General features: G+C 32.3%; 1 protein-coding gene across 2 annotated transcripts in view; it reads right to left on the bottom strand.

Moving 5' to 3' along the window:
* GK5 (glycerol kinase 5 (putative)) overlaps window positions 1-13,101 on the bottom strand; it is a 68,112-nt gene that overhangs the window by 35,096 nt on the left and 19,915 nt on the right. For both annotated transcript variants that reach the window (XM_011364456.2, XM_011364457.2), the window contains 2 exons: window positions 4,996-5,089; window positions 2,079-2,210 (listed from right to left, as the gene is read on the bottom strand). In XM_011364456.2, the coding sequence (XP_011362758.1) occupies window positions 2,079-2,210; window positions 4,996-5,089 (226 nt within the window). The remainder of the gene's footprint in view (window positions 1-2,078; window positions 2,211-4,995; window positions 5,090-13,101) is intronic.

Below are 13,101 nucleotides of genomic sequence, written 5' to 3'. Positions count from 1 at the left end.
TCCATACCTATCAGAATGGCTAAAATCCAAAACACTGACATCTCATGTTAGCGAGGTTGTGGAGCAACAGGAACCCTCATTCACTGTTAGTAGGAATGCAAAATGGTACAGCCACTTTGGAAGATAGTCTGGCAATTTCTTACAAACCTAAAAATAATCTTACCATATGATCCAGCAATTGTACACCTAGTCATTTACACAAATGAGTTGAAAATTTATGTTCACATAAACAAAACCTGCCCACAAATGTTTATGGCAGCTTTATCCATAATTGCCAAAAATGGGAAGCAAAATATATCCTTGAATAGGTGACTTGATAAACAAACTGTGACACATCCAGACAATAAAATATTAATCGGTGATAAGAAGGAATGAGCTATTGAGTCACAAAAAGACATAGAGAAATCTTTAATGCATATTGCTAAGTGAAAGAAGCCAATCTGAAAAGGGTATATACTGTGCATGATTCCAACAATATGACATTCTGGAAAAGGCAAAAGTATAGAAACAGAAATACATCAGTTATTACCAGGGGTTCAGGAGTGAGGAGAAAGAGATGAATAAGTGAAGCACAGAGAAATTTTAGGGCAGTGAAATTTTGTGTATGATACTGCAATGGTAGATACATTACATTAATAACACTTAACAATAATGTGTCAATCTTGGTTCATCAGCTGGAACAAATGTATCACATTAATGGAAGAGAAACTGCTGAAAGATGGGAATTCTATGTACTTTCTACTCAATGTTTCTGTAAACCTAAAATTGCTTTAAAAATTAAAATCTACTAATTTTTAATAGACAAAAGATTTATTCTAGGAAATTTTCCATTTTATCTAAGTTATCTAATTTGTTGGCATACACTTGTTCATATTATTGCATAATTATGCTTTTTATTTCCGTGAGGCTGAAATTAATGTTCTCTCTCTCATTAATAATTTTAGTTATTTGGGTTATCTCTTTTTTTCTGTCAGTCTAACTAATCTTTTTATACCAACTTCTGATTTTGTTGATTTTTTTCAACTGTTTTTCTATTCTCTATTTCATTAATTTTCACTCTAATTTATACTTCCTTCTGCTTGCTTTGGGTTTAGCTTGCTCATCTTTTTCTAGTGTCTAGATTCTTTTTCTAGATTCTTTTTTTAATATGGTCTCCTTCTGTAATATAATCTTGTCATAAATTTCCCTAAACACTGTTAGCTGCATCATATTTTGGTACGTTTAGTTTTCATTTTTATTCATCTCAAGGTATTTTCTACCTTGAGATTTCTTCTTTTACACATTGGCGATTTAAAATTGCATTGTTTAATTTCCACATATTTTTGAACTCCCCAAATTTCTTTCTGATACTTATTTTTAATTTCATTCTTTTGTGATCAGAGGAATACTTTGTATGATTTCAGTCCTTCTACATTTATCGAGGCTTGTTTATAGTGTAGCATACGACTTATCTCAAAGAATGTTCCATGTGCATGTAAGAAGAATGTATAGCCCCAAACTAGAGGTAATTCAAATGTGCATGAATAAACTATGGTAAAAATCATACATTGAACATTAAATAGCAATGGAAATATAAGGAAATTAATTTACACACAACATACATATATTTCATACATATAATATTAAGCAAGAGGAGTTAAATACCAAAGAATAAACACTGTATGATTCCATTTATACAAAGTTCAAAAATATTCCAGCAAAACTACAGTGTTGAGGAATAAATATATAAATTGTAAAAGTAGAAAGAAAATGTGATATACAGTAACATAGTATCTTGTTCTTCATTCAAGTAGTGTTACACAGATGTCTGCATAATATATCACTGAGTAGGACATTTTTGTTTTATTCACTTTTCTATATGTGCTATGACTCACAATAAAAAGGACTAAAAAAATGAACTGAGTAAAGATTCATTGTCTTCTATCCCAATATGTGGATACCTTCAAAAACTCAAATTACTATCCTTATTCCTTAAATCTTCCCCATAGTTTCTACATGCATGTGCATGCACATACGTGCGCATACACACACACACGCGCGCGCGCACACACACACACACACACACAGACATTTCTTACCTCAACCAGATTCTGTAAAACCCAGGTCAATCTCAAAGAAACATGCTGGGTTGTGAAAGTGAACAAACTGGCTGCTAAAAATCGTTTACTTCTAGTGAAAAAGTGAAGCATTCGGCAGGAACTGTGAATTAGCTGTTTAAAAAAATATTTCAGGAAAACACATTTAATGGTGTTTGACTTTTCAATATTAATTCCATATACATGCAAATAAACCCAATCACAAACAAGTTATTTGACTACTTATTGAGTATTCTCAGGACTTAAGAAAATCAAGTAGGCTTAAGTACTTATAAAAGTCTTTTTTAAATAACTATTTTCTACCTCTTTATTTATTTTTAACTATGGAAGTGAAGGCAAAGAGTCAAGGGAGAAGGCTATATTTCTATTACAAATATATGTTTTAATCAAGTTAGTATTAACACAAAAGGAATTTTCCCTACACATTATGTACTTAAAATTTGGAATATATGATTTTAATACTGTCTATACTTATCTAATGATCAAAGAAGAAACATATATGACTTCAAATTTACTTCTTAATAAGCAAAATCTTTAATTAAAAAGACTTACACAGAAACTCAGCTTTGAGTTTTAAAGTTTGTAAGACATGCTAAAAAAAATACACACATACACACACAAAAACAGAAAACAAACAAGTCTTTCCCTGCTACCTACTACAAGGACTCAGGTGGACAATACAACTTCTGAAACTGATGTTTTATAAAACATTCACTTATAGAGAATTTACCCACCTCTTGCATTGTTCTCTTGTTCCCCAACCCTCTCCCAAAAATAAATTTAAAGATTTTTTTAGCTTATTAAAAATAGTAACATTTATTTTTCTTTCACTTTTACCATAACACACTAATCAAGAAAATGCGTAGACTTAGTTCCCTTTACATTTCAGTCTTATCTTTTTCTTTTGAACAATGAGCCTCATTCTAATTTTTTAAACCTTTTTTTTGCGTGTGAACATTTAAAGTTCTACTCTTAGTAATTTCAATTATACAAAAGTGTTATCAACTATAGTCATCATTTTATGTTAGAACCTCAGACCTTATCCATCTTATAACCGAAAGTTTGTACCCTTTGAACTTCATTTCACCTGTTCAGTGCTCAAACTTTCCGTATTTCTTTATATTTTACATTATTTATTAAAATATAATACTTTTTAAAAGTATTTAAAGTGGCCGCCCATAACCCTCCTTCTGAATTGTTATATGTTAAGAAATATCTCAAACTGAAATGGGTTCTTCTTCTCTAAGCACACTATACTTTTCTCTATAAAAGTTAGATTTAGGATCCTTTGGGAATCTTCTGTTAAAATGTAGATACCTCAGGTGGTGGCAAGTTGGTTACAAAAAAAATTTTAATAGTTCTAACACTGGCACTTTAAGTCAACATATGAACAATTAACACTTTGGTCCACATATTAAACAAACATCTATTGGGTTCCTTCTATGTACCAAGGACTGTACTAGGCCTTGAAAAAAAGAGTAAAAAACCACAGGCAGAATCCCTGCCTTCCTTAAATTTACATTCTAGTGGGAAGAGACAGACAAATAAGTGATCAAATCAACAAATGAGATCATCTAAGAAGATACTGATTGTAAAAGGAATTGCTACTTAATATACCACCAAAAAAGAAAAACAATCCTGCCAGTTAAATTATGACATAATGTTAAGGTATAATTAATGGTTCAAAATGCATCCTGATTTCAAAGATGTTAAAATAAGGAAAATGTATGTCCTATAACTCATACATTGCTGGTGGAAATATATATGGTACAGCCATTCTAAAAAACAGTTTATAAACCACGTAATTATCATATCGCCCAACATTTGCACTCTTGGGGGCATGTATCCTTGAGAAATAAAAAAATTTATATTCACATAAAATCGTGTACACAAATGTTTATAACAGATTTATTTCTAATAGCCAAAAACTAGAGTTAGTAAAAATATCCTCCATCAGGTAGTATATCCATACCATTGAATACAACTCAGCAGTAAAAGAAACAAGCAATTGATACACATAACAACTTGGATTCTCCAGGGAATTGTACTAGGAAAGCAAATCCCAAAAGGTTTTATACTGCATGATTCTATGTACATAACATCTTTTAAATGAGAAAAATTTTGAATGGAGGACAAATTAATTGTTGAAAGGAACTAGGGATCAGAGAGCGTGGAGAAGTGCACAGGAGAGAAGTGGGTGTGGTTATGTAAGAGAAACATGATGGATCCTGTAATGATGAAACTGTTCATTTTCTTGACTGTGGTTGTGGCATCATGATTTGAGATTTCGGGCTTCTGCTACAGAAGTGAATGTTTTCATGGTCACAGTTTATTTTCAAAGGAACAAAAGTTTAAACATCTCACTGGCTAACTCATGAAATGTTTGATAAATTCACCTATTAAAAACTAAAATTATACATTGAGGTATAAAATCACACATTATAAATAGTATATTTAAAATTGTACCATTCAGGATTCATGACCTTTCCTTATATCCACTCTCAACTCTCTTAATTATTGTGTCTTTCCTATAAACAGCACCTCTCAGTATTCAGCCTCACAAGTTAAAAAAGCAAGGTGTATCTTTTCTGGGCATAGTTTATATTTTTTTCATTTCTCCAGGAATGGAAACATGAATTCTCACTAACATGTGAAGCTCTGGTCCACCCCAAACCTCCTCAGGACTTCCTGAAGTGTAATTGTTAAATACTTCAGTCTACCACATATGCTTTTGGGTAACTATTATTAAATTTCACTGATGTGTAGAGCATTCATATGTGTATTTGCTTCTTAATGTTCAAAAATAGCATAGATAGGTGATTATACAATTAAGTCTACAGTTAAGGGACATTTACAGGAAAAACAGGAACATCTAAATTACAGAGAAGAAAAAGATTACCTTCATTATAAGTGAACTATTCCAAGATTTTACAAGTTCGATAGCTCTCAGGTCTTGCCAACTAATGAAGTTGTGAAAATGATTTCCTGTTTTCCTAAGAAAGATGGAAACATTTTGAAATTCAATATAAATCAAAGACTATATTATATGAAAGATCCGCTGTAAGAGAAAACAAAATTAGAGGCGAAACTATAATTTCAAAGTATAATTTAATGAGATGGGGCTTTCCAAATGACTTCCTTCTCTTTAATTTTATAAATCGAACACACTTTACAATTATCAGGTGACATAGGGTATAAAATTTTAGATCAGACTCTATCCAAAAGGATATTCTTTTTGAAGCACTAAATTCTTTTTGAAGCCTCCTCCCCAAATTAAAACTAATGGAAAGCCTTAATTACTTGTTTATATACTTATATACTTTTTAAAGCAAGATAAAGAAGCTAATGTTTTTCCCCTTCATTATACTTATCTTGATATACACAATCACATAAAGCCTCTGTATGTACAGAAGAGCTGAAATATTGCCTGAGCCTATTTCTACAACTCTCAACTTTAGGATAGGCTTAGTTAGCCATTGGCAACCCACCAGGCTTACCAAAATTAGTTCAATAAAAAGAAATTCAACAAACTCTGGGCCAATACTATAATAAAAGCACAGAACTACGAAATATAATAAAAATCAATCATTTTTCCTATGAGGCTCCTGTAAACCAACCACTGATATCTACTAATCTTCAACATCCAACCCAAGCTTGCTTTCTATACCCTCTCCACGTTCCCCACTTCACCATGTTCCGTTCCCGAGACTGTCATTTCCCACACTTATTAGGCAGTCCACACCTATGGTCACATCCTCAACTTTATTAACTGGGAACATTCTGCCACTGAAATTCTAACATTCCAATATATCAGTCAACACATCTAGCTATTACAGTCATGGGCCACTTAACAACGGGAATGCATTCTGAGAAATGTGTCATTAGGCGATTTCATCATTGTGTAAAAATCAAAGTGTGCACTTACACAAATCTAGTAGCCTATTACACATCTAGGCTACATGGTATAGCCTATTGTTCCTAGGCTACAAGCCTGTACAGCATGTTATGGCGCAAAACAACATGAGATTTAATCAAGCAAAAGAAAAAAATGATGCAATCAAGAGACACACAAAACAGATACATGAGGCTACTGCAGGTTAATATGGCATACTGCTTTACAGCAAACTTTTTTTACAAGTGCAAAATGTATGCTTTAAAAAATAATGAAAGTATAGTATAGTAAATGCAGAAATCAGTAACATCATCATTTATTACCAAGTATTATCTACTGTACATACTTGTATGTACTGTACTTTTATCTGACTGGCAGCGCAGGTTTGTTTACAGCAGCAAGCATTACCACAAACACGTGAGTAATGTACTGTGCTAAGAAGTTATGAAGGCTAAGACATCACCAGGCAATAGGAATTCTTCAGCTCCATTATAATCTTATGGGACCACCACTGTATATACGGTCTGACGTTGACCAAAACATCATTATATGGCACATGACTGTATTTCAGTTCTCTCGATCTTACTCTCTAAATATCTTCCCTCTGACACACTGTAACCTTTAATACCTCAAATATTCTCTTCTCTTCCTACCAGTCCTTTCTAGGCTTACTTACTTTCCAGGATTCCATGGCCAATCATTTTTATTAAGAACTTGCCTTTACACTTTCTCCACTTTTGTCTGTCTTTTTCCATAATTGTGATAAAATATACATAAGATGAAATGTACCATTTTAACCACTTTTAAGTGCACAATTCAATGGCAGTAAGCACGTTTTGCAATGTTGTGTAACCAACACCATTATTTCCAAACACTGTGGTTGCTTCCACATTTTTGCTATTGTGAAAAATTGCTGTACAAGTATCTGTTTTCAATTCCTTTGGGTATATACTTAGGATTAGAATTGCTGGGTTATAGCATAATTCTATGTTTAGTTTTCCACAGCAGCTGTACCTTTTTATGTTTACACAACCAATACACAGGAGTTCCAATTTTTCCACATCCTCAACATTTGTTTTCCATTTTTTAAAGTGATAGCCATCCTAGTGGATATGAAGTGGTACCTCATTGTGGTTTTGATTTGCATTTCCCCAAAACTAATCATATTGAGCATTTTTCATGTTTATAGACTATATTATTCAAGTCCTTTGCCTATTTATGAATTATGCTATTTGGGCTTCTTTGTTGAGTTGTAGGAATTTTTATATATGGTAAATATATGATTTGCAAATATTTTCTCCTGTTTTGTGAGTTTTCTTTTCACTCTCGTGTCCTTTTAGTTTTGTTTTTCATCTTTATTAATGGGAATCACATCATTCACCTATAACATGAACATGTTATTTCTTTTTCCCTTAGTTATCCATTCACCATTATCATTAGTACAAAACAAATCCTATTGTTTTAGTCCTCAACCTTAGATGAAATTACAAACCAAACGTACCAAGATACATAGCTTCCATATTACATGCCAGAATCAGGTTTCAGAAATCTAACTGTAGATTTTAGATACCAATGAGTGTAAATTTTCTGACATATTTTTAAAATGGAAATTGCACATTATGTCAGAATAATTCCAGCATAACTTTATTGCTTGTTATTATGGAAGGTGTGTGTCTTGGAATGTTTGGTTTGTAATTTCATCTAAGGTTGAGGACTAAAATTTGGGGCAAATTTTCCACTTTGAATCGTTCTAATAATTAAGAAAATTAAAGGAAAAATTAGTCATTATTAATAAAGAAAATATCTTCACAGTATTCTTTAATGCACAAAAGTTTTTAATTTTGATGAAGTCCAAATTATCTAATTTTTCTTCTTCAAGTTGTGCTTTTGATGACATTTAAGAAATCATTGCTAAATCCATGTTCATGTAGACTGTCCTCTAAAAGTTTAATAGTTTTATCTTTTAAATTTAGTCTTTGATCCACTATTCAAAGTAATTTTTGTATATGGTGAAAGGTAAAGGTTTAACTTCATTTAGATATCCAGTTTTCGAAGCATTATTTTGTCGAAAAGACTGTTCTTTCCCCATTTCCTGGTCTTGGCATCCTTATCAAAAATGAATTGACCATTGGATTAGTTCCCTTGGGCTGCTGTAACAAAGTACCACAAACTGAGTGGCTTAAAACAATAGCAATTTGTCTCATAGAGTTCTGGAGGCTAGAAGTCCACAAACAAGGTGTTGACAGAACCATACTCCCTATGAAACCTATAAAGGAATCCTTCCTTGCCTCCAGTCACTCTGGATTAGGAACCCACCCTACTGAATTATAAGTCATTTTAACTAATTACATGTGCAATGACCCTATTTCCAAAAGACATGTTTTGAGGTACTGCTGTTGTCTCTACTGGGCTAATTCCCCCAAATCTCACTTATTCCTACATTTGAGATTATTGAGTCAAAGGGTAAGACAATTTTCCAGCTCCTCAGCTGTGGTGAAACCTGCAATATTTGATGGTGTCATCAATATTGCATATTGATTATTTTAATACTTCTAATGCCACACAGTTAAATGCCTTCTCAGCTAGACTGTCCATACCAGATGATGCATGGGGGCATGTCTGGAGCACCAGTTTTACCTGATAAGTATCTGGAGATATTAACTTTATATAAAAACAAACGTGAATATATTATAGGCTATGACAGCAATGCATGAGTGAAACACTTTTGCCATAATCTCACATTGATTTTCCTTCTTGTTAGTTTAATATATAAGAATGCACCTTGCTTTAATAACTGGTGAGGCTGAATACTCAGAGGTGCTGTTTACAGGAAAGACATAGTAATTAAGGGAGTTGAGAGTGATTATAAGGAAAGGTCATTAATTCTGAATGGTACAATTTTAAATACACTATTTATAATGTGTAATTTTATACCTTAATGTATAATTTTAGTTTTTAATAGGTGAATTTATCAAACATTTCATGAGTTAGCCAGTGAGATGTTTAAACTTTTGTTCCTTTGAAAATTAATGTGCTAATTCTAGAAATCTGATTTTCCCACTCCTCAAAGATTGCTGATTTCTCACTGTTGAGAGCTGGAGCTGTCAGTTAGTGATTTCTCCAAACTATTTTTATGTAATGTATATTCCTTGTTGTGTACTTGCTGAAGTTTCTGAAACTTCTATTATCTCTGTGAACTGACCAAGATTTTCTTTGTGTAAATGGGAAGGTTATTTTTCATTTTCAGTTGACATTCAACAATATATTAATTTCAGATGTACAGCACAGTGGTTAGACATTTATATAACTTAGGAAGTGATTCCTCCCGATCATTCTGTACTAACCTGGCACCACACATATTTATTGTATTATTGATTATATTCTCGATGCTGTACTTCACATCTCTGTGACTATTTTGTAGCTGTCAATTTGTACTTAATTTCTCCACACCCAGGCCTCCAATCTCCCTCACATCTGGTAACCATCAATTTGTTCTCTGATTCTATAAGTCTGTTTCTGTTTTATTTTGATTTTTAGATTCCACATTTAAGTGAAATCATACAGTATTTGTCTTTCTTTGACTGACTTATTTCACTTAGCATAACATCCTGTAGGTCAATCTATGTTATCACAAAGGGTAAGATTTTATTCTTACAGTGGAGAAATGTTCCATTATATGTATACTACTTCTTTTTTATCCAATCATCTATTGATGGACACTAAGATTGCTTCTACATATTGGCTATTGTAAATAATACTTCAATGAACATAGGGATACATATATCTTTTTTAATTAATGTTTGGGATTTCTTCAGATAAATACTCAGAAGTGAAATTGCTGAGTCTTAAAGTAGTTCTATTTTTAATTTTTTTGAGGAAACTGTATACTGTTTACAATAGTGGCTACACCAATTTGCACAGTGCACATGGGTACCCTTTATTCCACATCCTCACCAACACCTGTTTGTTGATGTATTGATGATAGCCATTCTGACAGTTTTGAGGTGGTATCTCACTGTAGTTTTAATTTGTGTTTCTCTGATGATTAGTGATATTGAGCATCTTTTCAAATGTTGTCTATTGGTCATTAGTACGTCCTCATTTAAGAAATAGCGATTCAGGTTCTCTGCCCATTTTTTAATCAGATTGTTGTTGTTGTTGTTGTTGTTGTTTGGTGTTAAATTATATGAGTTCTTTATAAATTTTAGATATTAAGCCTTTATCAGATGTGTCATTGGTGAATATCTTCTATTCAGTAGATTGTCTTTCCATTTTGTTGATAATTTCCTTTGCTGTGCAAACTTTTTAGTTTGATGTGGTTCCATTTGTTAATTTTTCTCTTTTGTTTCCTTTTGTCTGATGAATTATGTTCAAAAATATATATATTACTATAATCAATGTCAGAGTTTACTGCCTGCATTTTCTTCTAGGAGTTTTATAGTTTGAGGTCTTACATTTAAGTTTATTGTTATTTAAGTTTATTGTTATTTATGGTGGAAGAAATGGTCTAGCTTCATTATTTTGCATGTATCTGTCCATTTTCCAACACCATATATTGAAGAGGCTGTCTTTACCCCAGTATATATTCTTGCCTTGTTTGTCATAGATTAATTGACCATACATGTGTGGGTTTATTTTCTGGGCTCTCTATTCTGTTCCATTGATTTATGTATCTGAGTTTATGCTGTTTTAATTCCTACAGTTTTGTAGTATAGTTTGAAATCAGGTAGTGTGATTCTTCCAACTTTGTTCTTCATTCTCAATATTGCTTTAGCTGATCAGAGTCTTTTGTGGTTCCATATAAATTTTATGTTTATTCATGTGAGTTCTGTAAAACATGCCATTGAGTGTTTTAATAGGGATTGTAATGAAGCTGTAGATTGCTTTGGGTAGTATGGCTATTTTAATGATGTTGATTCTTCCTATCCATGAGCAAGATATATGCTTCCATTCATTTGTATCTTCTTCAATTTCTTCAATATCATAATTTTCCAAATACAGGTCTTTTACCTCCTTAGTTAAATTTATTCCTAGGTATTTTTTTATGCAATTGTAAATGGGATTTTCTTAATTTTTCTTTCTGATAATTCATTATTGGTATATTAAAATACAATCAATTTGCAAATATTAATTTTGTATCCTACTAGTTTACTGAATTAAATTGCAGTTCTAATATGTTTTTGGTGGATGCTTTAGGGTTCTGTACATATAGTGTCATGTCATCTACAAATAATGACAGTTTTACTTCTTTCCAATTTGAATGCCTTTTACTTCTTTTTTCTGGTCTGATTGCTGTGGCCAAGACTTCCAATATTATTTTGAATAGAAGTGGCGAAGGTGGACATCTTGTTCTTGATCTTGAGAAAACACTTTTAGCTTTTCACCATTGAGTATGATGTTAGGTGGGGGTTTGTCATACATGGCCTTTATTACACTGAGGTATATTCCCTCTCTTCCCACTTTGCTGAGAATTTTATCAAAAATGGATGCTAGATTTGTGCGATATTTTTTCTGCATCTATTGATCTGATCATATGATTTTTAACTTCCATTTTGTTTATATATCACATTAATTGATTTGTGGATATTGAACCAACCTTACATTTTAGGAATAAATCCCACTTGAATACGGTATATGATCTTTTAATGTATTTCTGAATCCAGTTTACTAATACTTTGTTGAGGATTTTTGCATCAATGTTCATCTGGAATATTGGTCTACAATCATCTTTTTTTTAATGTCTTTGTCTGGTTTTAGAGTCAAGTAATTATGGCCTCATAAAATGAGCTCAGGAGCCTTCCCTCCTTTTCAATTTTTTGTAATGGTTTGAGAAAGATTGGTACTAATTCTTCTCTGAATGTTTGGTTAAACTCACCTGTGAAGCCACCTAGTCCAGGACTTTTGTTTTTTGGTAGTGTTTTTTTGTTTGTTTGTTTTTGTTTTTGTTTTTTTAACTGATTCAATTTCTTATTAGTTTTTGGTCTGTCCATAATTTCTGTTTTTTCTTGATTCACTTTGGACTTTTTGCTGTTCTTGTCATGGTTCCTTTAAGTGTAAGGTTAGATTGTTTATTTGAGGTTTTTCTTGTTTACAAGGTAGACCTGTATTACTCTGAATTTCCCTCTGAGGACTGTTTTTGCTCTGTCCCATAGATTTTGAGTCATTGTGTTTTCATTTTTATTTGTCTCATAGTATCCCTTTATTTCTTCATTGATATCATTGTTAACCCATTCATTGTTCAGTAGCATGTTATTTAGCCTCTATGTGTTTATGTATTTTTCAGTTTTCTTCTTGTAGTTGACTTCTAGCTTCATACCATTGTGATTGGAGAAGGTATTTGTTTTGTGACCTAACCTATGGCCTACCTTGAAAAATATTTGATGTGTACTTGAGAAGAATGTCTATTCTGCTACTTTAGGGTAAAATGTTCCAAAAATATCAATTAAATTCAACTGGTCTGTTATTTAAGGCTGCTGTTTCCTTGTTGATTTACTGCCTGGAAGATCTACCAATTGAAGTCAATAGGATGTTAAAGTCCCCTACTATGACTGTATTACTGTCAATCTCTCTCTTTATGCCCATGGATATTTGCTTTATATATTTAGGTGCTCCTCCATTGACTGTGTAAATATTTATAGGGGTTATATCTTCTTGTTGCATTGATCTCTTTATCATTATGATGTTTCTTTGTCTTGTTATAGCCCTTGTTTTAAAGCCCATATAAGTATTGCTACCCCAGCTTCTTTCTGTTTCCATTTGCATGAAATATATTTTTTCCATTCCTTTACTTTTGGTCTGTGTGTGACTTTTGATCTGAAGTGAGTCTCTAATAGACTACATATGTATGGGTCTTTTTTCTTATCCATTCAGCCACTCTATATCTTTTGTTGGTACATTTAGTCCATTTATATTTAAAGTAATTATTGATAGGTATATAGATATTGCCAATTTATTATTCACATTTATGATCTTTTTTTCCTTCTTCTTCTTAAAGAAGTCCCTTTAAGATTTCTTGTAATACTGGTTCAGTGGTGATAAACTCCTTTACCTTCTTCTTGTCTGGGAAGCTCTTTATCTGTCCTTGGAGGATAAACGATAGCTTTACTGGGTAGA

The sequence above is a fragment of the Pteropus vampyrus genome, unplaced genomic scaffold, assembly GCF_000151845.1.
Source record: "Pteropus vampyrus isolate Shadow unplaced genomic scaffold, Pvam_2.0 Scaffold97, whole genome shotgun sequence".
Classification (NCBI taxonomy): Eukaryota; Metazoa; Chordata; class Mammalia; order Chiroptera; family Pteropodidae; genus Pteropus; species Pteropus vampyrus.
The sequence above is the reverse complement of the archived record's forward strand: the minus strand, read 5'-3'. Positions and strand labels throughout refer to the sequence as shown.